Genomic DNA, 26,013 nt, shown 5'->3' on the forward strand with positions numbered 1-26,013 from the left:
GAGTCCGTCCTATTTTATCCATTCAATCATCAGCTCCTTGTTATTGAGGCTTGTGGCTCCTGTTTTAAGACTTTCTAAAGTCTTAAAAGAAGAGTGACCTTGCACTTACCCTTCACTCACACGGCAGTTTTGGTAACCCTGTTAGCAGTCGTGGGTGTGCATGCTGTGAAAACATCTGCCCTGTGATTCTGACGTGTTGGAAACCACTGGGGAGAGAGAGTAGGTTTCTTGGTGGCCCGAGTATGGCCAGGGGGCTTGGCCCCAGGTACCCCCAGAGCTGTGGACCGAACATTTTTCTCTGCTGAGAATCTGGAAGGCCCACTCTGAGGTCAGAGCGAGGAAAAGGCAGAAGGAGGGAAACCTTCCAGATAAACAGATGTGTTGTGGCTCCTGGTCACAGCACAGGACAGACAGAAGGCGGGGAGGGTTCTGTTCTTGGGACCAACTGGTTTCTTTCCTACAGCCATGGGCTGGGGGCAGTTTTGACCCCAGTCAGACCCATCCAACATGGCTACCCCAGCCTCCTCTCACCAGGATGACCTTACATTTGTCATCCTAGATAAGGTGCATTCGAGAGTGAAAAGGAGCTCCTTAATAAGACAGCAGGTGTGAACCAGGACTGCCTGAGCCGATCAGGATGTCTGAAGCCCCTCTCTCCACAGGTGAAATGCAACGAGCAGCCCAACCGAGTAGAGATTTATGAGAAGACAGTGGAGGTGCTGGAGCCGGAGGTCACCAAGCTCATGAAGTTCATGTACTTTCAGGTGAGGAGGTCGGGTGGATCTGGATTGGGAGACTTGAGAAGGCCCCACTCTTCTAGATGTGTGGGTCTGGTTGTGTGCTGTGCTGCTGGCTGATTCAACAAACACTTCTTGAGTGCCCCTGACACGCCCCTGGGTGAGCAAGATGGGCAAGCCACCTCCGTCCGTGTCATTTGCATCTAGTGAGCTAACGAGTGAGTGTGTCTGGGCAGAAAGAGAGACTGGCAATCCACAATACACAATGACGTTCAGGGCATAAGACATGCTGTGCATAAAATAACATTTTACATATCTCTGGGTTCGAGGGTGTCTGTGACATGGGTGCAGCTTTAGGGACGGCCTCAGGATGTGGCCTTCCAGCTGAGAACTGTGTGACTGTGTGTTGAGAAGGGCTGGTGTAGGATGACTTGAGGAAGAGGGTTTCAGGGAGAAGGAGCAGTCAAGTTCAAGGCCCCGAGGCCTAGAGGAGCCTTGCCTTGCAGGGGGAGATGACAGAGGATAAATGGGGAGGCCCCAGACGGAGCCAGGGATCCCAGCACCTAGAGCACTGCGGGCCAGGAAGTGGGACAGGAAGGAGCGGGCGGGGTTCATTCAGGCACCACAGAAGGCCCTGGAGGTCTCTAGGGACACGGTCTGGTCTGATTGGAGGTTTGACAACATCTGTCCGCTGTGTGGGAACAGAATGGGAGGTGGGGCAGTACAGTACAGATGTGCAGGGTGGGAGGGGATGGGCGTGCCAGCAGGGAGACCAGCTGGGAAGCCAGGAAGAGTGATCATTGAAAGGAGGAAAGGAGAAAAGACAGCCAAGGGCTTTCCAGAGGGCAAGCTAGTTTAAAAAAAGGTGGGGGAGGGTAAGGGGACAAGCTGGTCAAACAGAAATAACAGGAAAAATAAGGCTAACAGGTTGATTATTAAACTTATATCAGAGGCTGTGCAGGAATGCAGGCCGGGCACACTGAGACCAGTCTGTACCCCAGGGCGGGAGCCAGTGCCTCACATGCTGCCCTCCACGTGCTCCACGGGAGAGCTGAGCTTCATAAACAGACTTCCAGGCCCTGGCCGGACGTCCACCTCGCTCCGCTCTGCGCCGGCCTCCTGGAGCGGGAGCTGGGTGTCCGGGAAGGCGCAGAGGCCTGCGGCCCAAGCCAGAGTCTCCGAAGGGACTCTGGCTTCAGAGGCAGGAGACCCAGGGTCCCACCACGTTGTGACCGTGGGCCTGTGAGTTAGTGAGCATCTCTGACACCTTCTGCTTTCTCACCTGGGAAATAATACCTATTGCACAGGTTTGTGGCGAGGATCAAGGAGGTCTGTCTGTCCAGGGCCAGGTAGAGCCCCAGTCACAGAGCAGGTTTAACACCTCGAAGCTGCTGCTCTCAGCATCATGGACCTGCCTCCAAGGAGCCCAAAGTCTCTTTAGGAAGGCGGGTCCAAGAGAGAAAAACTACCTGGAAACCTGTTACGTGTGAAGCTGAGGGTCTCCTGGCAGGAGGAGGCTGGATCTGGGCTCATCTAGAGCTACCTGTCCAGTGCAGGAACCCCGTGTGGCTACTTACGTTAATTAAAATTAAATAAAATTTAAAACTCAGTTCCTCCACTGTCCCAGCCCTCGGGGGCTCAGTAGCCACAGGTGACGAGTGGCTCTCGTAGTAGGTGTTGTAGGTGCAGGACTTTTCCACCATCACAGGAAGTGCCGCTGGCCTTGGACTCTGAGAGGAGAAAGCGTGGCCTGGTCTGGCCTCAGAAGAGGAGGAATTACCAGCTTGTGGGGTATCCCAGCTCGAGGAGTGGGGGGCACATATGGGGAGTGCACAGATTTCTCTCCCCTCCTCTCCTCCTCCTCCTCCTCCTCCTCCTCCTCCTCCTCTCCTCCTCCTCCTCCTCTCCTCCTCCTCCTCCTCCTCCTCCTCCTCTCCTCCTCCTCCTCCTCCTCCTCTCCTCCTCCTCCTCTTCCCCTCCTCCTCCTCCTCTTCCCCTCCTCCTCCTCTCCTCCTCCTCCTCTTCCCCTCCTCCTCCTCCTCTCCTCCTCCTCCTCCTCCTCCTCCTCTCCTCCTCCTCCTCCTCCTCCTCTCCTCCTCCTCCTCTTCCCCTCCTCCTCCTCCTCCTCCCCTCCCTCCTCCCCTCCCTCCTCCTCCTCTTCTTCCTCCTCCCTCTGTCTCTTCCTCTGGATTATTGCTTTAGCCTCCTTTGTGTTGTTATTCAACTGCTTTTTTTGATAACAGATTTATTAAGATATAATCCACATACCATATACATCGTCCATTTAAAGTGAACAATTCAGTGGTTTTTAGTACATTCACCGGGTTGTGTGTCCATTACCAGGATCACTTCATAACACCTTCATCACCCCACGAAGAAACCCCGTACCCTTCCGCTCGCCCCATGATACCCCTGTCCACCCAGCTCCAGGCCGCCGCCCTCCCCGTCCCCTTTCCCTGCTGTATTTTTTTTTTTTTTTTTTGTATTTTTCTGAAGCTGGAAACGGGGAGAGACAGTCAGACAGACTCCCGCATGTGCCCGACCGGGATCCACCTGGCACGCCCACCAGGGGCAACGCTCTGCCCACCAGGGGGCGATGCTCTGCCCCTCCGGGGCGTCGCTCTGCCATGACCAGAGCCACTCTAGCGCCTGGGGCAGAGGCCGAGGAGCCATCCCCAGCGCCCGGGCCATCTTTGCTCCAATGGAGCCTCGCTGCGGGAGGGGAAGAGAGAGACAGAGAGGAAGGAGGGGGGGGAGTGGAGAAGCAAATGGGCGCTTCTCCTATGTGCCCTGGCCGGGAATCGAACCCGGGTCCCCCCGCACGCCAGGCCGACGCTCTACTGCTGAGCCAACCGGCCAGGGCCTCCCTGCTGTATTTTTCTGCACAGCACACATTAGTTTATTTTGTTTTCTGTCTTCCCTCACTAAAATATAAGCCCCTTGGGGTAGAGACTTTTCCCCCCGGTTTTGTTCCTTTCTTTACCACAGTGCCTAGAATGGTGCCCAATATATCGTAGGTACTCAGTAAACACTGTTTCCTGGGTGAATGAACCTGTTTCTCTGACCATCTCTCTTCTTCTTGGTCTCTGCCCCCTTCTTGTGTGATGCCTGACACTGTCCTGGGTGCTGGGATACAGAAACGAATAACACCTAATGCTTCTCTGAAAAGGCGCGACTAGTGAATTTATTCGTTCAGCTCACTTGGGTCGGGGTGGGGCTGGGGGAAGGGTTCAGGCTTCCCTTGAGAAATCAGCTTTGGATTTCGGGACTCCTCTCGCGGATTTGCCTTTCTCCAGATGTCCAGGCTCTGTGACCAGGGCCCCAGGGAGCCTTGACCTTGCTCCCCACCTGAGGGCTGCCCCGTCCTCACTGACGCCCCCCTTCCCGCAGCGCAAGGCCATCGAGCGGTTCTGCAGCGAGGTCAAGCGGCTGTGCCACGCCGAGCGGAGGAAGGACTTTGTCTCCGAGGCTTACCTCCTGACCCTGGGCAAGTTCATCAACATGTTCGCCGTGCTGGACGAGCTGAAGAATATGAAGTGCAGCGTCAAGAACGACCACTCTGCCTATAAGAGGTCGGTTTTCCCCCGCTCCACCCCACCTCTTGGGTAGCCGGCCAAGGGGAGGAAGAGAATAGAGCCCCTCTGACCCGGTCCTTCTCCAGAGCCAAGCTAGCCGCTCCCGGGCGTGCAGGGGTGGGCCCGGCCTGTTCTTGTGGTTGGAGGAATGGGTGCAGACCTGGGTCCGGGGAGGACTGGGCCTTTGCGGGGTTGTCTGTCTCCAGACGGAACCACGCCCTCATCTCCCCACCTGTGGAGCAGCAGTGTTTCTCCTCTTGTCCCTTGTAGTTCAGGACCAGGAAGATCAGCATCATAAAATGGTCACATTAGCTACTCCTGCAAGAATCAGAACGCCCATTCAAAGTGCTTCTGTGAAAGGAAGGATGGGTTGGCTCCCGGAACTGAAGAGTCCCTGTGTCCCTGGATCTGGGCAATAGGACGACATTGGTGGGGTTCCCTCTGCCTCTCAGCTTGACGTCCCTCGATATCGGCTCATTCTCGGGCAGGCTTTGCCCGGTGGTGGCCTCCGGCAGCTTTCGGCCTCCCTCGGGCCAGCAGAGCTGCCCCAGCTTCAAAGCTCCTTGCAAATACTTTTGCAAAAGTCCCGGGGACGGTTGTCATGGCTCCAGCATGGTCATGCGCTAGGTCCTTCATCCGTCCCTGTGGTGGGTGAAAGCTCTGATTGGACAGATGCTTGAGGATTAGTGTCAGCTGATAGGAGAGAAGGACTGAGTGGAGAAGAGGTTGTTCCCCTCTAAAAATTAGGGTGCCACCACCCAAAAGTGAGGTGGGGAGTACAAGCCACAGCCTTCCTCTGTTGTCTGGACACACCTCTCGGGAAGGATTTTCTGAGTTCCTGCTGAGAGGGCCCCTCCTCCTTGAACCCTGTCACCCTGGGGCTCCAAGGCAACTGGACAAAGAGACAACAGACTGATTCTCAAACATTTTATTTTCTGGATGAGCTGAGAAAGCCAGGGGTGCCCAGCGGGCAGAGCCCCACCTGAAGCCTGACTCAGAAATGGCACCTTTCACAAAGGTTTCATAGAAGGCTCCTAGTATAACCTCTTCCCTCAATTTCTCCTCAAATCGCTCCGTCGTGGTCACAGCCGACGTGCTCTGCAGACCGGCTAGGGCCGTGAGAAGGGCAGGTGTCTTGTCTGGTGAGGTTGGAAAAGCTGGGGCCACCGTGACGGGTTTCTCCCTTCACGTCCTGCGGGAGCTCCCCACACCCAGCATCCCTTCCCCTGTAAACCCCGTAGGTTAAAGAAACTTCGGTTTTCGGTGTGATGCTTTGCTTTAGAAACATGGAGGTTTTCCAATAAAGAACATAACACACAACATAAAGAACGCATTCTGCCTGGGGTTCGGGCCCGTGACTGACTATGCAGTTTCACAGGAGGTCACTGGGAGGCCCAAGGATGCTCGTTGCCCCGTCTCACCACCTCTGGCCGCCTGATGGGATGCAGCTGCCTTTAAACTTAGACTTGGGGCTTCAGTGCCTTCTTGCCTCTTAGTTTCAGCCGCCCTAATCCCAAGGGTGTAAACAACTCCAAATGAAACGACTCCAGAAAACACTCACCTTTGACGTTGTCACCAGTGGTGTCAGAGCTCGTGGGCCTCGGGGGCAGCGTCCCTCCGGGCCAGGTGGGTGCGGGAGCCGTGAGGCCCGTTGAGGCGGGCTGTGCTTGAGCGTCCCTCTCTGTGACACTCACCTCTCAGGGCGGCGCAGTTCCTGAGGAAGATGGCGGACCCCCAGTCTATCCAGGAGTCGCAGAACCTTTCCATGTTCCTGGCCAACCACAACAGGATCACCCAGGTGATGGGAAACCCCAGGGAGGTCCTGGCCTGACGTCCTGGGACACCGGCAGGGTTGGGGGCGGGCGGAGTGGACCATGCGCAGAGGAGCTCAGTCCAGATCCAACACCCCCACTGCCCTACGTAAGAATGAGGCTGCTGGCCCTGGCCGGTTGGCTCAGCGGTAGAGTGTCGGCCTGGCATGCGGGGGACCTGGGTTCGATTCCCGGCCAGGGCACATAGGAGAAGCGCCCATTTGCTTCTCCACCCCCACCCCCTCCTTCCTCTCTGTCTCTCTCTTCCCCTCCCGCAACCAAGGCTCCATTGGAGCAAAGATGGCCCGGGCGCTGGGGATGGCTCCTTGGCCTCCGCCCCAGGCGCAAGAGTGGCTCTGGTCGTGGCAGAGCAACGCCCCGGAGGGGCAGAGCATCGCCCCCTGGTGGGCAGAGCGTCGCCCCTGGTGGGCGTGCCGGGTGGATCCCGGTTGGGCGCATGCGGGATCTGGGTCTGACTGTCTCTCCCCGTTTCCAGCTTCAGAAAAATACAAAAAAAAAAAAAAAAGAATGAGGCTGCTGATGAAGTCTGTCCTCCTAACCACAGACAGCCTTTCACCTGCTCCAAACTTTGTTCCCTGGAGACCTTCTCAGCCAGTGTCCTGCTCTCACATTAGTGTGTATTGAGAACATGGGTTCTGGGGTTAAACAGCCTTGTTTTCCAACCCCAGCCCCTTCACCGACCTATTGTGAGACCGTGGGCATGGTGTAAGCCTCAGTTTGCTCACCTGTAAAATGGGGCTGTTATTTTGAGCATATTATGCGAATCCATGTCCTAGGACTATTGTGAGAAATAAAGGGGATACTGTACTAAAAGCCCTTTGTATGCAAAGCCTGACAAATGGCGAGGGATAAGAAGTTGTCTATTATTACTGCCACCGCTTGGCCGGGGCAACCCCACTCAGCTGTGGCTCTCATGCACTGTCTGACTTACTGTATAACCTGTCTTGTTCATCTGTCCATTTAGCCTAAACGGGCACCAGCAAGAATGTCAGTGGGGCCCCTCATCTTTGAAGGTTTTTCAGGCTCAAACCTCTCAGCAATGCTGCTGGCTTCACTGGGCCTCCTACTCCCTGTTAAAGGCAAAACGCCATCGGCTTTGAGGCTCTGGGTGTCTTTCCTGGAGACACAGAGCCGAGTCATCAGACCTTCCCATGAGAGATGTTTCTGTACTGCTGTGTCCTGCCAGGAGGGAGACTCCTGCTAGCCCCACTCTCCTCCCCTGGGCTGGGTCCTCTCCCCATTTGTGTAGAGACCTCAGTCCATACCCTCAGAACTAAACGGAGATTACAACAGGCCTCTGGCTATAAAGCTGCTTTTCAGCTCAGCCCAAGAAAGCACTTTCTAACCATCAAAACTGCCAGGAAACAACATGGAGGGGCCCCAAGGGGAGCCAGTTCCCTGCCATGGGAGATGGGCAGGAGCTCAGACCAGCCACTGTGGGGACAGTGAGAGGATGCAGACTCCCTGCCCCCTGCTGGTCAGCCGGGGAGGTGGGAGCACGCACTGTCACGCTGCCCAGCCGTGGGCCTTCTGTGGTGGTGTGAGCGAGGAGGGTGCGGGGCAGGAATGACCAGAGGGGGCGCTGCTGTTTAGTGTCTCCATCAGCAACTGGAAGTGATCCCAGGCTATGAGGAGCTGCTGGCGGACATTGTCAACATCTGTGTGGATTACTACGAGAACAAGATGTATCTGACCCCCAGCGAGAAGCACATGCTCCTCAAGGTACAAGTCCTGTGGTCACGTGCCCCGGGCCTGGGTCTGTCCTCTCACCGCCTTCTTACTTAAAATCATTTTAAAACAAAACAAAACAAAAACGATATTTATTTTTTCTTACTTAAATATTGATATAGATCTTACTGCACAGAATGTTTTGTTACCTGGTGTTTTTTTTTTTCCTTTAATATGTCATGCATACCTTTCCAGACATTGTTAAGGCTGTTTCTGCCATGTAAGTTTTAGTGGCTGCCAAGTGTTCCGTTATAAGGGGACATTGTTAATTAACACATCCCGTTGGATCCTATTACGGCACAGCCTCGGCGGACCTACCCTTGTCACGTCAAAATTCCCGGAGGAGAAATGACCGACTCGAAGGGAAGGCAAAGTCTTCAAGCGGCTCTTGTTTGCCTGAATCATCATATTTCATCCATCAGTTTACAGTTTTTAAATTATCAAGCAATATTTATTATTGAAGAAAGTCTGAACTATATGGAGAAACACACACACAAAAAGTGTTTTTTTAATCTCTCACCAGAAAGCTTAAATCTTTTCATCCAGAGAAAACACTTTTAGTATTTGGATGTCATTGCCTTCTCGTTTTTCTGTGCTTATACATTTTCAACATATGTGGTATGCATATGTTATGTGTGTGTTTTACCCCTTTGCATTAGCTGGATCGGAATAGTGTGCAGCTGTTGATACTATGTCACGTGGATGAGATCTCCTTTTTCTTAGCCCTTGTGCTACTGTTGGCTGCCTAGGGTGTTCTGATTTCTCTCTTGACAGGTGTAGCACTGACCTGAACAACTTCCACATTCTTTGCACACGCCGGCATAGCTCCTTTGACCTTTTTCTTCCCCAGAACGTCACCTTTCAGAGCTCTCCTGGTGGCTTTACGTTTTCCTCCTCTCCTCCGCGTCACCCTTGCTATTCTAAGCATCCCAGGCCTGTTGGTGTTCCCTTCTTTCCATTCCCGGAGCGCCTGGATGGAGTTTGCAGGGCCCTGACTTGTTCGCTTTGGCTTCTCCTGCATACTCAGAAGCCCAGCGATGTCACGTGGCCTCTCTCGGCCCCAGTGCTAGTCCTGGGGGATGACCATAGCTCTCCCCAGAATTGCTGATTCCACAAACGAGGGTAACCAATTTCTTGTCCCCAAGCACTCTTAGATGTTGTCATCAAATTCTTAGGCCTTTTTTTCTCCTTCACTTGCCTTTAATCCTGAGACACCACAGCTTCTCAGCCCTTTTTCTTCTCAATTTTCTGCATCTTTAATCCGGGCCCCCGCATGGTTCCGGGGTTTCAGGTTTCTGTAGTTTGGTAGTGGACGCAGCTGCCATTAGGGGGCACCGTTCACCCTTAGCAGAAGAGCCGGCACTCACCCCGCAGCACCACAAAATGCAAGTAAGGGAGAAGCAACCTTAAAGATTCTCCAGTTCTCTCCCTTACGTGTCAGATGTGACTCACCTATGGTCCCATAGCAACTGTGAGCCGAGGGAGGCCCCCTGTGTGTTTGACTAAAAGAGCAAAACAAGCCAGCATTCAGAAAACTTAAATGGACTGAAATAGCAAGAATTTGCCAACCTGTTTATTAGACATTGTCAGGCAAAAGGGGAAAAAAAGGAATTCTTTTTATTCTATTGTTTAGAATTGGATTTATTGGGGTGACACTGGTTAACAAAATTATACAAGTTTCAGGTGTACAATTCTACAACACATCTTCTGTACATTGTACTGTGTTCTTTAAAAAATAAAGTCTCCAAAGGCTCCTTGGAGATCTTTATATTTATTGTTTCTATGGGGAAAGTGGTGAGTAGTTTTGCATTCATTCAACATGTAGCAAGTATTTCCGAAGCGCCTAAGATGCACTGGACTCCAGGGATGCAACTGTAGCACCATTCAGCCCTTCCTCTCAGGAGGGATCCATGTGCCCACATGTTATTGTCAGACAGGGCTAGGTTCGCATCCTCTCTCTCTGGCTCATTTGCTGTGTGATCTTGGCAAGCTGTCTGACCTCTCTGTATCTTCGGCTCCTCACCTACAGAACAAGGTTATTGTGTTGAACTGAACTCATCAGACTGCTGTAAGAATTAAGGAGATGGCCTTTGAAAGTCCTAAACATGGCCTCTGGCCCGTAGTAAGGACCCAAGAAGTGGCGCCATAATAATATACTAAGGAGCTATCTGCCTTTCTTCACAGAAATCACATTTCGAGTTGAAAGTAGACCTCTGTGTTCTTTCTTTATTTGAAGGCACATGGGTCTTTGTAACAGTATGTGTAGCTACAGGGTGTGTGTGGGGGGGGGGGCGGGGAGGAGGGTAGACGTGCACAGACCTACTTTTTTTGGGTTTTTGAAGCTTTTCCATCCGCTGTGACCGGCTTCTGCGCTCTGTCCCTTCTCACTCCAGGTAATGGGTTTTGGTCTCTACCTGATGGATGGAAATGTCAGTAACATTTACAAGCTGGATGCCAAGAAGAGAATCAACCTCAGCAAAATCGATAAATTCTTTAAGGTCAGCACCTGGGGCCGGGGCTGGGCAGGGGTCAAGGGGTGGTCTCTCAGCAGAAAGAAAGGACATTAGCCAGCCAGCCATGGGGTTTGTTGGTCGGGCTGTGGCTCTAAAGAGCCCAGGAGGAGGAAGAGAATAGAACGGCCCGGCCTCCTGTCACCCGTGGTAAAGGAATCTATACGAGGCACGACCCCGTGGAAGTCTAACAGGCTCAAGTCTTAGGATTCAGCTGGGCTTTGGTTGGGCAGACTTACGATCCTGTATGCATAGTGCTTTTTCCCTTTCCTGAAATCCTTTGCCACATAAAGAAAGTGGCACGGCCCAAAACACGGCGTCTGCTTTGTTTTTCAATATGAATCAGAGCTCACAGGAACAGAAGGATTAGGCTGGATTTTAAACTGATTGACATCTGCAACATCACAGGCTCTCACCTGGCCTACCGGAGGCCGCCTTGGCCAGCCCCCTGCTCTGGGCAGAATGCCTCAGATCATCCCTCAGATGCTTAGTCTGTTCCAGTGCCCAGAGATTTCATCTCCCCCTAAATCTTTAAAAGTAAAACACTGTGGTTAAGCTAAGCCTTTGAGGTTTTCTCTAAGGGATTTCCTGCTTTGGAATTGAATTCCACGTCGTCAGTTGATTCCAGCACTGGGCACTGCAGGCATGGGGCGGAGCCTCAGAGGTCAGACAAGGGGAAGCCAGGCTTTTTAACATTCAAAGCGGAGCCCCCTTGCAGATGTGATATGGGGGACACCTGGCTGGGCCTGGGTCCCACCAACCCTTCCAGGTTAAGGGGAGATAAGTCACCAAAAGCCATTCTATGCTTTTGAGAATTTGAACTTTTCTCCAGAGCTGCCCCAAATGACAACAGGGCTCATCTCGGGAGACCCTAGCAAAGTCTGCCTCTGCCTTCATCAGTAGGAGGAGCCGGGATACAGCGGGAGGACACGGCAGCGCCTCTGACGGGCCGGGTTTAGTCTGACTCCGCCACTTAGTGGCCGGATGACTTTGGGAAAGTCACCAGACCTCTCTGAGACTCGTTCCCTAGCCTCATGGGAGTGCTAAAGGTATCCACTTTGCAGGGTTGTGAGTCAGAGCCCTGGGTCGTAATCCTGGCTCCCTGGCTTCTAGCTGGTCTGACTTTGTGCAGAAAGTCACTTGAGTTCTCCGCCTTCAGTTTCTTCATCCCCGAAATGGGGACGGTGAGAGTGCTGACCTCACGGGGGTTAGTGTAGAGATTGAGATACTATGTTTCGTTTCCTTTAGAAGACTTTATTTTTAGAGTAGGTTAGGCTCACAGCAACATTGAGCAGAAGTACAAAGATTCCCCATAGGCCCCCTGCTTGCCCCGACTCACGCGAGCCTCCCCGTTATCAACATCCTCCTCCGGAGTGGTGCGTTTGTCATAACTGATGGACCCACGTTGGCCCATCATTGTCACCCGAAGTCCATAGTTTACGTTAGGGGTCATCCTTGATGTTGTACATTTTATGGGCTTTGACAAATATAGAATGATGTGTACCCACCATCGTGGTGTCAGACAGAGTAGTGTCACTGACCTACAAATCCTCTGGTTTTGAAGAGCTTGGCGAAGAGCCTTGGGCCTCGGAAGCAGACAGGAAACACCTGTTTGTCCTGGTCTTGTTACGAGATTTGTGTGCCCCCTGGTGTTCGGTGTTGTGGTTTCAGTTACTCCGCGGAGCAGTTTCTCCGGAACAACGCAGGCGGCCAGTGGCAGCCAGGTGCCCCCTCCCAGTCCAGAGTTCCAAAGGGCGAGCATCATCTAATCAGGAGAATTAGAGCCGAAAGGACCCTGCGCTGGGAGGCAGGCCATCTGGTCCTTATTCTTCACTCGTTCTGCCTGCTGGGTGACCTTGGACAAGTCACTTGGCCTCTCTGGCTGAGTTGTTGGAACATACAGTTGGTTGTATGCTGGCCGGAGCTCTTTTTGGCTCCAGGGTCACACGGAAGCGTCGACGGAAGCAGGAACCGGGGCTCGGCCCAGAGGCACGCGGAGGCCGCCTTCCCTGCTGGGGGGCAGCCACCTAGTCCCCGCCTGGCTCTCACGCGCTGTGTTTGCTTCCTTTGCAGCAGCTGCAGGTGGTGCCCCTTTTCGGCGACATGCAGATAGAGCTGGCCAGATACATTAAGACCAGTGCTCACTATGAAGAGAACAAGTCCAAGTGAGTGCCTGCCGTAATGTCTCTCGGCTCCCGCGAGGACGCCCAGCCCGGGCAGGGGGCCGAGGGGCCACTTCAGCCCCTCCTCCCTCCCCAGAGCCCTGGGCAGGTGGACTCCAGAGGGGAGCAGCGGACGGTGCTCTGAGCCCTTTTGTGTCTGCCCTTTGCTGCTGAGGTTCAAAAGCTCTCAGAGCACAGCCACGCCCCTTCTCTGTCCCCTCCGCAGTGGGACAGCAGGAGTCCTCCTTCCTTGAGAAGGGGAGGAATATCCGGCCCGGCCCTCAGTGGCCGGCCGGGTGGAGGAAGATGACGTCATTCTTCATCACCCAATTCTCTCTTCAGGTTTTCAGTTCGTGCAGTAAGTATACCATGGCGTGTACGGTTTGGACAGTTCCAACCATGAAGTGGCCGGTGGCCTCACCTCAGGTCATTGTATAAACCACCATCCTAGGGAACCTGCACTAAGATCTGGGGTGTTGGTGCCTCGCAGGCGTGAGGGGACATCCAGATACAGCCTTTGTCTCTGGGGCTTGGTTGTTAAGAGGTCTCTTCTGCATCTCATTCCGAAGCTGAGTGATTTGAACCTTTCCACGTGGAAGTGGGGCTGCTATTCTTTAGTTAGGGTTGAGGCTTTACAAATATGTAAACAGAGTGTCATGGAAGGCCAGCGGCCCCGAGCCCCAGGGACTGAGTCTCACCCGGGAAGTCTGGGTTAGTCCGTTCAGAACCTGCTGGGTGCTAGTGTGTGGGGAGGTTTTCTAGGACAAGCTCAGAGCCGAGAATGCCAGACTCCTGCCCTCGTGTTTTCTGCATGAATTCTCTGCCACCTGAAGCTGGTTGGGAATGGTGATGTGGGGTGTCAGTGGTCTGAGTGATCGTGTCCCCATTTCTACACTGGTGACTTGGAATGAAACTAAAGCCAAAGTTATAAGCCTGAGAAGTGTCTCACCATCCTGAGTGGCCTTATGAGGGCTACTGCAGGGCTCCTTTTGAAAGATTAAATTCTTGCCAGAATGTTGATCTGCATTGGGTAGCTGTGTTTTTAATCTGTCCACTGGGTCATCCAACACTGGACAACAGAAGACAGTAAAGGGGGTTGTTTGGCTTTTATTTTTTCTCTTAGGGAAGGAGAGTCAAGATTTTCACTCATTCATTTCCTCTCCAATTTAGGATGGTTTTTCCAATGATATCTTTCCAAAAAAGAATTGAGGAGAAATAGGATTGAGAAGATGAGGGCTGAGCAGAAAGCGAGAGAGAGAATGACCAGGACACTCCTCACCATGGAGTGCTGGCTTGCATGTGAACAGGTCTCTGTGGAAAAAAGACACAGTTCCTTTAAGTTTCTTTAGTCCCCTCCAAAGGCCACACAGAAGCCAGCTTCAGCCGCAGGATGTCAGAGTCAGTAGATAGGTTTGGGGAGGTCACCCACCTCGCTTTTTCTTTGCGTGGATTCTAGCCCTTTGTAGCCCTAGGAGGGCTGCAGGTCCCTTCTCGCTCGTGTGACTGGTAAGTACATGGACAGCAGGTATCCGGAAAAGCCTGTGATTGGGCCTTAGAGGAGGAGGAAGGGCTGGCCCACTCGGCCTATGATCCCCACGGTGTGGGGTGAACAGGCTGTCTTGCTCGTGTCTGGGTTACCTCTTGGTTCTACCCAGTGGAGTCGGCCACCTTGGCTGGGCACCAGGAGCAACATGTAACTAGAAGGAGCCTGTCCCACCAGGCACCTGAGACCAGGACTTGCTCCAACGCTGTGACTTTCCGCCCAGGTGGACGTGCACCCAGAGCAGCATCAGCCCCCAGTACAACATCTGCGAGCAGATGGTTCAGATCCGAGATGACCATATCCGCTTCATCTCCGAACTTGCTCGCTACAGCAACAGCGAGGTGAGCTCGCGCCGGCTGCTGGGATGGAGGCCCACCTGGGGCCGGGGTGCGAAGGGGTCAGGAGCAGGCAGGACAGAAATGACCGTGGAGATAGTGGAGAGCGGGAGCGAGGGAATGCACGTCAGAGGCAAAGGGGCAGAACGGCCACGAGCTTGGATTTTAGGGCCACACAGGACTGGGTTTGATTCTGGTTCTGCTCTTGGCCGTCACAAGGTATGCAGCATCTCTGTGCCTCAGTTTCTTCCTCTATAAAATGTGGGTAATCATATCCTGAAAGGTTCACTGAGAAGATTAAACTCTACGATGCATGGAAAATGCACTGTGCCTAGCATAGAGTAATCTGATTGGTAGTAATTGTTAGTTCATACCTGTTCCAAAGCATCTCCACCCTAGACAGCAAGAGAAACAGAGTTCTGAACACTCATGCTCATTACACCATCTAAATACTTCACCTGCACAGTGATAAATGATCATTAAACAAGTCAGAAAATATAATTCCCTCAGAAAAAATAGAGCTAGGTAAAAGGAGGGAAAATCAGATCACGTAAGATCCTACCACCCACAACCAACTATGACTAATATTTGGGAGTATAGATCCTTCTGGATCTGTTCCCGTATAAACCCTTCCAGTAAGTGCATATATTGGTTTATAGCACAGGTGCTGTGATTTGAATTCCTTTCTTATCTGGAGCGCCTGGATGACAGCACTGTCCCCTGTTTGCTCACTGGTCCCACCATGTGGCTGGCAGCCATAGTGCACATGCTTTCTTTTTTTTTTTTTTTTTTTTACAGAGACAGAGAGAGTCAGAGTGATAGATAGGGACAGACAGGAACAGAGAGAGATGAGAAGCATCAATCATCAGTTTTTCGTTGCGACACCTTAGTTGTTCATTGATTGCTTTCTCATATGTGCCTTGACCATGGGCCTTCAGCAGACCGAGTAACCCCTTGCTCGAGCCAGCGACCTTGGGTCCAAGCTGGTGAGCTTTTTGCTCAAACCAGATCAGCCTGCACTCAAACTGGCGACCTCGGGGTCTTGAACCTGGGTCCTCCGCATCCCAGTCTGACATTCTCTCCACTGTGCCACTGCCTGGTCAGGCAGTATGCATGCTTTCTGAACCCAAACTCTGGAACCATCTACCAAAGAGGCAGTGGATTTGACATGAGGTCAGACAGATGCAGATGGTGTGGTCTTCAAGGCAATGGATGCAAACCAGGGTCAAGTGCAAACCTTTGGCTTTCTTAACTGTATGAGCCAATCCAGCGGAAGTAAAACTATGGGAATAATTTAAGTTACAGGCCTCTTTTTATTCCTTGTTAAATTTCGGAGTGGCCTAAGAATGAGTCTGGCTCAAAGTTATTTTTTAAATTGTACCCTTTAAACGTGTGTGTATGTAGATAGTCCTCATCGTTCGCAGTGTTATGTTCTGTAAAGTCTCCATGAACACTGAAATAACCCACACCGAATCCTTTATTACTCCTGGGGGAAACATAGGGTTAGGTTCCCGTGAGTCTCTGTGCCCAACATGCTTATCATCTGATCAATGCATAACCTTGTCTTATGTGCATTGTCTGTATAAAGACGCCTAAGGCAGTAGATACTGCTGATTCAGGAACATTAACTCACAGCCAACAACACCGTAATTCATGCCCGAAACCAGCTCATTTAAAGCATGTGTTCTCCGAAAGGCACCTCTCAGCCTTCCAGACAGAACTTCAGCGTCAGGCCTGGGGCCATTTTTTTTTTTTTCTTTTTTTTTTTTTTATCAAGGAGCAGGAGGCATCAACTCCCATATGTGCCTTGACTGGGCAAGCCTGGGGTTTCGAACCAGCGACCTCAGCGTTCCCGGTCGATGCTTTTACCCACTGTGTCACCACAGGTCAGGCAGCCTGGGGCCATTTTCAATGACAAAAGCACCAGTAATAAAAAGTTCAGCAATGTGATAAACGTGGCACCACGTAAACCATGGAGAGGACGCGTGTTCACGGTGTGGGAGCTGAAACAAGAAGACAGAGCCTCACCTGGTTTAGTCGCAGCTGGGGGGTGTGACCTCAATATTTTGTCACTCGGTGCATGTCTGTGAATGACATGAAGGAACTGCATGTATTGGGGTTCCAAATCTATTTTAGTGAGTAGGAGAATCCACAGATAGTGAGGACTGGCTCTCCATGTATATGTGTGTATGTGCACACATATGTATATGTACACAGACATATATACACACGCGTCTATGCACATGCATACCTCCACATCACATTTCACTGTGGAGTGTTACCCATTCACACAGACGTTTGTCTTGACCATCGCTTTTCAGTCATTCAGTCAGGTCTCGTTAATGAGCTGCGAAATCAAATTAGTGGTACGTGATGAGCATTTTTGTGTGCACATCAGGAAATCCCATGTGCTAAGAGTAGTCACATTGTGACAGATGTTTCATGTATATATTCAATCTCTCTAGGTAGGGATATGTTCCTGAGTCCCTCGTTTTCGTTTCCTGCTGTGTATTGTGGTGGGAAAGTGGGAAGGCCACTGCTCTGAGATATGCCAGGGTGGTTGTGGGGGGACATTGGCATCACTCCACCTGGGTTTGAACCCTCGGCCATTGCCAAGCCGCGTGGCTTCCAGAAAGGACTGTTCTAGCCTCAGTGTATCTGTCAGGGGGATATAGTGATAGCACCCACCTCCTTCTAGCATTCTTGGAGGAACTCAATGAAATAATATATAAAAGTGCCAGGCACGTGGGTGGTAAGGGTGATGGCTGGTGTTCCCCAGGTGGTGACGGGCTCCGGGCTGGACAGCCAGAAGTCAGACGAGGAGTACCGTGAGCTCTTCGACCTGGCCCTGCGGGGCCTGCAGCTTTTATCCAAGTGGAGCGCCCACGTCATGGAGGTGGTAGGTGTCCCGAGGCAGGGGCTGCCCTCCCCGCCCCTGCAGCCTGACCTCTGTCCACTTGGAACCTGTCTGCCCCTGCCTCTCCCAAGCACTCTTTTCATAGCAGCCCTATTGAGATACAACTCACACGCCACACCATTCACCCATCGAAAATGTAGGTCCTTGGGTTTTCAGTATTTTTACGGAGTTGCACAACCATGTGTTTAGAACATTTTCATGTCCTCGAAAGTCGGATCACCCTCCTCCCTTCCCAGTCTCCCAGCCCTAAGCAGTCTTTCTGTCTCTACATTTTCCGATTCTGGGTGTTGCCTATCAGTAGAATCCTCTACTCTGTGGTCTTTTGTGGCTGGCTTCTTTGTGTGTTTCCAAGGTCCATCCAGGTTGTAGGACGACTCAGTAGTGTATTCCCTTCTGTGGCTGAATAGTCTCCCGTGGCATGGTCACACCTCGTTTTGTCTGTCCATTCCTCCACCGATGGACACTTGGGTTGTTCCCATCTCCCCAGTACTCCTGGAAGCTGGTTCACCCCACGGACAAGTTCTGTAACAAGGACTGCCCCGGCACGGCGGAAGAGTACGAGAGAGCCACGCGCTACAACTACACCAGCGAGGAGAAGTTCGCCTTTGTGGAGGTGGGTGCTGACCTTCCACGCCTCCTCCGGCCCCCAAGGCTGCCGCTCAGGGTGGGTGGCGGTGGGAGGGAGTGGTTCTGAGCCAGAGGGCAGCTTTGGTCCCCTCATGTGCGTGCACTTCCCCGCCCCGCCTGCTCCCACCTGAATTTGTCTCCGTCAGGTGTTCACAAACGGTTAGAAGCTCATTCTGTTCTTAAAAATCCAAAGGGAAATAAATGTTCACTCCACTAGAAAAACCAGCAAAAGGAAAACAGTAGAAGAAACAAACAGAAAAAATGGCTGAAAGAGATTTTAAAAATGCCCAAACTGATGAGTGTGCAGAGAGAACCACAGATGCAAACTGAGCTAGAGTGTAGCTGACCAGCCAGCGTGGTGAGGCCTTTGAAGGCTGGTGATGCCTGTTGCTGGGAGAAGTGTGGGAAATAGACCTCAGAGATTTGGGGTAGCCCGTCTACGTGTTTTAGTCTTTTTATGGGAGCAGACTGATCGGATGTACGCAAATGTTTAATGTGCACAGCCTTTGGCCCAGAAGGTCTGGAGCTATATCCCAGGGAGTTAAGCCAACTGTGCAAAGACTAACGCACACAGACATTTATCGCCGTATCATTTATAATACCAAAATATGTGAAACAACTGAAATGTCCTTCAGTATGGGACCAGGTGAAATGGATGAGGGTACAGCTATGTCACTCAATACTCTGCAGCCACTGAAATGGATGTACTGCCATGGAAAGGTATCCACAGTGTATTGTTAAAAAGATAAAACAGGTTAAAGAACAGCAGATAAAGAATGATCCCACTTATAGTGAAATGAATATAGTTTTTACATATTTACTCAAAACTGAAAGATATAAGTATTTATATTTATGTATACCAAACCATTAATAGTGGTAATTTCTGGAGGGCAGACTCTTATTTCTTGGTTATAATCTTCTAATTTATTTTTTGTTTGTTTTATTGCAAAAAGATATTTCTAGTTTGAGTGGAAAACTCATTCATACTAAGTTGTGAGTGACAGCTACCTGTTTCATGACCATCTGAAGCCTAGAGGGCGGAGACCTGAATACTAGCCCTGGGCCCAGTTGTCAAAGGAGATGATGATGTCGAGCAATAAAGGCTGTAGAGAATCAGACACATATCAGGGGTCCAGGTTGCTCTTTAGCACATCTGCAGGCTACACTTTAAAGGACTAGGCTCAGGGGTGTAATTTCAGGCAAGACACCGATTGTAATCACACTTGACATTGAGCTGAGTGCTCTCCGCACATCCTGGCACTTCCATGGCTCACAGTCAGCCTGGAAGACACCTCCCGATCATCAAGTGCAGCGCTTGAGAAAGTATGGCACCAGCCTGTTCAAAATGGGACGCACAGTCGGAGGGGACAGGCAACTTTGTACAACCGTACACGCCTCTCTTTCCTTTTTTTTTTTTAAATGGTGGGCAATTTTGTTTATTTATTTTAATTATTTTTATTTATTTATTCATTTTAGAGAAGAGAGAGAGAGAGAAAGAAAAGGGGGGGGGGGAGGAGCAGGAAGCATCAACTCCCACTTGTGCCTAGACCAGGCAAGCCCAGGGTTTTGAACCAGCAACCTCAGTGTTCCAGGCTGATGCTTGATCCACTGCGCCACCACAGGTCAAGTGCCTTTCTTTCCTTATAAGAAGGACCACGTATGCACGGTACACGCCCTCACCTTCCCACAGCCTTGTAAAATCATCCAGAGACAACCACCAATAACTTTTTGCTATAATTCCTTCTAGTCCTTACTTTGATTGATTTTCATGGAGAAGTTTTCTTTTATTAGTAAGATGTAAAAAAAAATTATTTTTAAGAAAAAAATAGTTCTATGTGGCATTTAACAATAATAAAACAAAGCAAAAATTAGTAACTCCTGAATCCCAAAGTAGAAAAATAGTCACCTTGTTAAGCTGTTCTTCTGGTAGTTATCTCTAGATGTCTAAATAACAGACTTATAGGGCTATTTCTTGATTTTATGGCATTTTCTATTGATTTCTTACTTTGGAAAATACCAATTTAGTTATTTTCTCTCTACCTCCCCAACCCTCAATACACCCAATTCCCTCCCCTCATTTCCCAAAGTGGTAATTTCACACTTTTTGATTACATTTGTAATTACTCTATTTATTATAAACAAGTAACTATTGTTCATTGCTGTCACATGGTCTGATGAGAACACATTTATCTTGTACAACTTTTGTTTTTTCTAGAGTTAATTGGTAAGGATTCTTTATATCATCTAGACACAGGTCCTTAGTCATATACATGTCATAAATATTTTTTCTAACCAGTGACTTTGCCATTTCATTTTCTTATGGATACCTTTTGAAGAGCAACTGTTTTCTAATTTTGATCAAGTTCAACTTACCGATTATTTTGTGATTTGAGATTTTTGTGCTCTAGCTAAGAAATCTCTGCCTCGCCCAAAGTTACAAAGATTTTTCCCCTAGGTCTACAGGAATCCTACTATATGGACTCAAGTTAGCAAGTGGCCAAATTATTTTAAAAGCAAAGATTGTATATATATTTTTTAATACTTGTATGGTAAAAAAAAAAAAAAAAAGAGTTCTACATATTTGATATGGTCTGTGGGTACATGCCATGTGGAAAGGCCTGAGGAAGTCAGAGTGGAACTCAAAATGTGGTCCGTGGGCCAGCTGCCACTTGTCCCCAGTCTGCAGCAAGATAGGGAGTTGGTGCCAGTAGGAAAATCAGCTGTTGGGTTCAGCTGACGTCTCTGCTTCGCAGCAAGACCTTCTTAGGAAGGAGGAAGAGCGCTGGGTTCTGTTCTGACACATGGTTCTGACCCAGCCACGAACTGGCGCTTGAAGTAGCCCTGGCCGGCCTTGTGCTTCTGCACATCTCCCTCGGCGCCCTCCCTGTGGTGGGCGAAGGGTGCCAGGCGGACAGGTGTGCCGAGGCACGCTGAGCCTGACCCTGATCTCTGCCTGGCCAGGTGATCGCCATGATCAAAGGCCTGCAGGTGCTCATGGGCAGGATGGAGAGCGTCTTCAACCAGGCCATCAGGAACACCATCTACGCGGCCCTGCAGGACTTTGCCCAGGTGACGCTGCGCGAGCCCCTGAGGCAGGCGGTGCGGAAGAAGAAGAACGTTCTTATCAGGTGGGTCTTCGGGGGGCCCTGTACAGGGGCACGTCAACAGTCAGGGGTGTGAGGTGCAGGCCGCAGAGGAAGTGCCCTGCTCATTAGTCAGCTTCCCGGGCAGCCCTGAACACACACACGGTGGATCTTTCCAGCAGGCTTTAGGAAGCCACCTTAGGAGATGGGTCCTTCGTCTCCGGGTTTGAAGCTCATATCCACGCTGTCTGGTGACGGGAGCTTGAACCTCACTTTCCCTCACTTGTAAAATGGGGGAGATGATGGTACCTACCGCATCGTCTGTGGGGATGATAAAACGAGATATCCATGTGTAGACCTAAGCACACGGCAACATGGAGTAAACATGCAACAAATATAAGCTATTGTTAAAACTTCAAATAGAGTGCTGTAATTGGACTAGTGAGACCTCCTGTAACCCAGAACAGAATCAGTCGACCTGCCTCCCTCCAGTTCTTGGCCACAGCACTGGCTCAGGACTGCGTCCTCAGGTAGCCAGTGGGCATTAGAATGCCCAGGACACTGTACAGTGCAGACATCAGGGCTGCCCCTCAGGTCTGGGAACCAGCCCCTCTGGGGTGGGCCCAGGACGAGCGCCTTTGATGAGCACCTCAGCAAGTCCAGGAAAGCGGTCCTGGGCCACCACAGCTTCTAGAAACAGGCTGGCAGGGCTTACCTCCTTCTCACAGTAACACTTGACCTCGCTCCCTCCTTCCCAGCGTGCTGCAGGCAATTCGGAAAACCATCTGTGACTGGGAGGGGGGCCGAGAGCCCCCCAATGACCCGTGCCTGAGAGGGGAGAAGGATCCCAAAGGTGGCTTCGACATCAAGGTGCCCCGGCGTGCCGTGGGCCCCTCCAGCACACAGGTAAGCGGCCCCAGGCACAGGCCAGCTCTGCTGAGTCAGAGGCCAGCCGGGCCGTGGTGGGTCACCCTGGCTGGGCCGTGGGGCACAGGCTCAGGGACCGCAGGCAGGGGGGGCAGGGTCAAGCAGCTGCTCTAGTCTTACTGTACCGTCTCGTTTGGATAGAGGAGGGAGGACCGCTGGCTTAAGATTCAGGAGACCTGGATTCTCATCCTAGATACCTGTGTGACCTTGGGCACGTTATGTAATCTCTTTGTGCCTCAGTTGTCTAATCTGGCAAATGGGGGTAAGACCAGGACTGGTTCCAGAGTGTGGGAGTTGATATATGCATCTGTCCTGTCCCTCTTTAATGAACTCTGCCCCTTCTTCTGCAGAGACTGACATTTTAGCTTGGGAATACACAAGTTCTGCCTCTGACTTGCTGTGTGATCTTGGGAAAGTGCTTTGACCTCTCCGAGCTTTGATTATCTTCTCTGTTAAATAAAACTCGGGATGAGATCATGTAACTGATCAAATACCCCTTTTAATTTCCCCTAACACCCCAAAAGCGCAAGTGACGAAAACCCTTGGCCTCTCAGGGAAAATCTGATAATCAGAGATATTCAAAGTTTCCAACTGGAGCTTCTAAACAACAGGTTGCCTGTGGTTTATCCAAAGCAGTTGTCAAATTACAGAAAAGAAATGAGAGAACCTGGGCATTTTAGTTAAGTCTTTGCCACCTATGCGAAGGACGGTCTCGGGCAGGTTTTTTGAGGTATTGGGGAAGAGCATATGGTTCCATGGCAGCTTTTAAAGGTCCTACTGGCTGAGAAGTCCCAGGCTGGGAACTCCCACTTCATGTGACCTTTCAGCTTCTCTCTGCTCTGAAATCCTGAGTCCTTGAATCATCTGAGATGAGCCATCTGAGGCGCAGCCCTGACCCTTCTCACTGTGTGTGTGTCTGTCTGTGAAGGGTACGGGACGGGGTGTGGGGGGGAGACAGGGGCGAGATGGATTCTCAGCACCGTCATTGTTACCGTCCCCTGGCTTCACACTGTGTGGGCCATTTGCACTAATCTTGCCTGCTGGTTGTGGAAGGTCCTGAGGAAGTTTCTACAAATAGTTAGTTCTGTGTCATGTTAGGGCAGAGACCTTTCCAGCCCTGAGTGTCCGGCTGGGCGGAGCAGGGCTTTGGGTGTTTCTCTAAGTCCTAAGACATGAGTGAGGGTGAGACAGACAAGGCTGAAGAGAAACTAGCTAGTAGGAGGGTGAGAGACAGAGGCCAGCAGGGAGGGGGGGAGGGAAAAGAGAGAGGAGAGGGAGAGAGAAAAGGACTATCTGTTTAGACAAGTAGAAGGTGAATGTCACCGACCATCAGCCCCCTCAGCACCATCAAGTCCTGTTAGGTGACACAGGTGCATTTCATAGGGTCCCAGATGGTCAGAGCCACAAGTACCCTTAAGTGACAGACTAGTCCCAGTGTCCACCCCCTATTTTACAGATGGGGAAACTGAGGTCCAGAGAGGGGAAATGACTTGTCCAAGCCACAAGGTGAGTCACAGGTTGAGGCAGGACAAGAACCAGGTCTCCTGACTCCCACCCCAGGGCTCTGCTAGAGCCCTTGGGGTGCAGTGGACATGGGCGTCTAGCACAGCTGGGGCGGCGATTGCGCTGGTGAGTTAAGTGCTGTGTTCTGTAAAACTGGTGGGAAAAGCATTCCCCCTCTTATGGACAAAACAGGTTCTCAAATAGTTAGAATTTGATGCAAATCAGTCAGTACCCTCACGGATGGACTTCAGGAATCCTTTCTCTGAGGCCTCCGAGGGCCATCATTAGAACTGTGCTTCTCGATTCTTAGGGATGGTTGATAGACACTCCCACTGACAGGGTTGCAGAGGGTGGACGGGACGTCTGATAAACCGGCCACCACGGTAGATCCTTTACCATATGCTAGGGATGGCGTGCCACTCCTTACTTGTGGCCAGCTGCCCTGCCCAGTGCCAGGCGCACGGTGGGTGACGTCCTAGAGAAGGTCCAGAAGCGGCAAGGACGGACCTGGTGGCAGAGGGAGGTTGGAGCATCTCAGAGGTGGTCGGCAAGTGGCCCCTAGCTGTCGTGATGCCTTTCCCACCGTATACAATACCTCTTGCTTTTCTCTCTCTCTCTCTCTTTTCTCTCTCTCCCTCTTCCCTGTCTCTCCTGCCCTCCCATCCCCTCCTCCTCTCTCCCATCTATGTCTTAGGCCTGCCAGTGGTCCCCGCGGGCTTTGTTTCACCCCACTGGTGGCACACAGGGCCGAAGAGGCTGCCGATCCCTGGTATTACACCGCCTGGCGGGGTTGGTTTGGGTACACTTCTCCAGGAGGCAGCAGGAACGGACTAGCCTGGCTCCTCAAGGCCCCTTCCAGCCCTAAGAGTCAGAGACAGACGATGTGCAGAGATCTAGATTAGCACTTGTGCTCTTTGCACTCGCGGCCCTCTGTGAGAGGGAGCCGCTGTCTAGTAGGCTCCCGTGTAAGTACCGCTCTGCACCCACCCTCTGCCCAGGATTCCGGCGGGCTGTGCCGTGCGGCTGGTGCGACCAGCTGGCGAAACTCCTGAGTCGTGGACTCAGCGCTGAGACTCAGAACCTTGAGATGGTGGGGGGCTTGTTCTGATCGTGTCCCATTTCCCGGTTCTGTAGAATGTTAGAGCTGAAAGGGACTGGTTTGAGAAAGCATCGGTACAGCCCCCTCGTGTTAGCAGATAAGACAACCGCGCTCCGGAGTGGGGCTTGCTGCCCAAGGTCACACAGCAGGTCAGCAGCAGAGCCTGGCCTTGGCACCGCCGTCCTGCGACTCTCAGCCCAGTGCTCCACCCAGGGTGCCGCTGTGGCTGTCCAGGAAAGCAGGGCGTGTCTCCAGGGTGACATAGAAGGAGAGTCTCCCTGGATGCCCACGGCCGTGGCCGAGCAGAGCAGGCAGGAACCTGGGCCTTGAGCTACCTGGTTTTACCAGGTCCCCCCACCCAGGGACGCCACAGGCCCTGGACAGAACTGCCTCCCCAGGCTGGCTAGTCTCCCTCCTGAAAGTTTACACGCTCCGAATTCGCTTCTCCAACCCTAAAATTGATGATTGCTAAGACAAAGTTTTTTACGGGCAGACATCTATAGGAAAAAAAGATTGTGTATATATGTGCGTGTGTGTGTGTGTGTGTGTGTATAAATGCCGCACAAAGCAGTCTTTCCCCCCAGACGGAAGGCCGGCCCCTGACCTGCCTGTGTTTCTTTTTCAAGCTGTACATGGTACGGACCATGCTCGAGTCGCTCATCGCAGACAAGAGCGGCTCCAAGAAGACCCTGCGGAGCAGCCTGGACGGCCCCATTGTCCTCGCCATAGAGGACTTCCACAAACAGTCCTTCTTCTTCACACACCTGCTCAACATCAGTGGTGAGCCGCAGTGTCCGGGGAGAGGATGGGGGCTCCCTGGTCCCAGAGCCGCCAAGCTGTCAGGGCCGAGGTTGCAGAGACATGGGTCCCTGACTCCAATGGGGACATTTTGCCACCAAGATAAAACACACACTTTGTGGTGGGCTCTGGGAGCTAGGAAAGGCCAAACCCAAACTTGTTACAGCTGTTCCAACGTAACTTGGAAATACGTGGCTGGTAGACATCTGTGACTCATTTGTCATGGGGTCCTTAGTCGAGGGGGTTCAGAAACAGCAGTACAGGTGCAGGCACTCCTAGGACGAAGTCAGCGTTTTGTGTCTAAGCAGCAGCTCTGAGCTGATTAGTGCTTGTTGCTCCTGGCAAAGGAAGCTTCCAGGCTGCACCCCAATCCTGTGTCCCCCACTCCTCTTCTCCTGTTAATAGGATGTGTGTGCAGGTGCGACAGGGCAGCGTAGAGGAGAGGGTCATGGGAGTGGGTCATGCATCTGTTGGTATTGACGAGAGATCTGAACCATTAGTCCAGAGCTCTTCTTCATGGAGAACAGCTTAGGAAGGTCGTTCAAGGCCTCTGAGTGCTGATTTCAGAATTATCACATACAGCGGATCACTGAGTTGCAGTAAAAGCGGACACCTGGCCCTGGCCCTGGTCCTGGCC

At 51.7% G+C, this 26,013-nt stretch overlaps 1 protein-coding gene across 3 annotated transcripts in view; it reads left to right on the forward strand.

Moving 5' to 3' along the window:
- Positions 1–26,013, forward strand: part of CYFIP2 (cytoplasmic FMR1 interacting protein 2) — a 116,679-nt gene that overhangs the window by 24,095 nt on the left and 66,571 nt on the right. For 2 of the 3 annotated variants that reach the window (XM_066344483.1, XM_066344485.1), the window contains exons 5-16: positions 663–764; positions 4,128–4,309; positions 6,014–6,110; positions 7,738–7,866; positions 10,266–10,370; positions 12,456–12,547; positions 14,311–14,428; positions 17,202–17,321; positions 17,827–17,952; positions 20,928–21,094; positions 21,808–21,955; positions 25,205–25,358. In XM_066344483.1, coding sequence (XP_066200580.1) covers positions 663–764; positions 4,128–4,309; positions 6,014–6,110; positions 7,738–7,866; positions 10,266–10,370; positions 12,456–12,547; positions 14,311–14,428; positions 17,202–17,321; positions 17,827–17,952; positions 20,928–21,094; positions 21,808–21,955; positions 25,205–25,358 — 1,540 coding nt within the window. Of the gene's footprint in view, positions 1–662; positions 765–4,127; positions 4,310–6,013; positions 6,111–7,737; positions 7,867–10,265; positions 10,371–12,455; positions 12,548–14,310; positions 14,429–17,201; positions 17,322–17,826; positions 17,953–20,927; positions 21,095–21,807; positions 21,956–24,173; positions 24,249–25,204; positions 25,359–26,013 lie in introns of all 3 variants that reach the window. The other variant, XM_066344486.1, reaches the window with a different exon arrangement.

The sequence above is a fragment of the Saccopteryx leptura genome, chromosome 6 (genome assembly GCF_036850995.1).
Source record: "Saccopteryx leptura isolate mSacLep1 chromosome 6, mSacLep1_pri_phased_curated, whole genome shotgun sequence".
Lineage (NCBI taxonomy): Eukaryota > Metazoa > Chordata > Mammalia > Chiroptera > Emballonuridae > Saccopteryx > Saccopteryx leptura.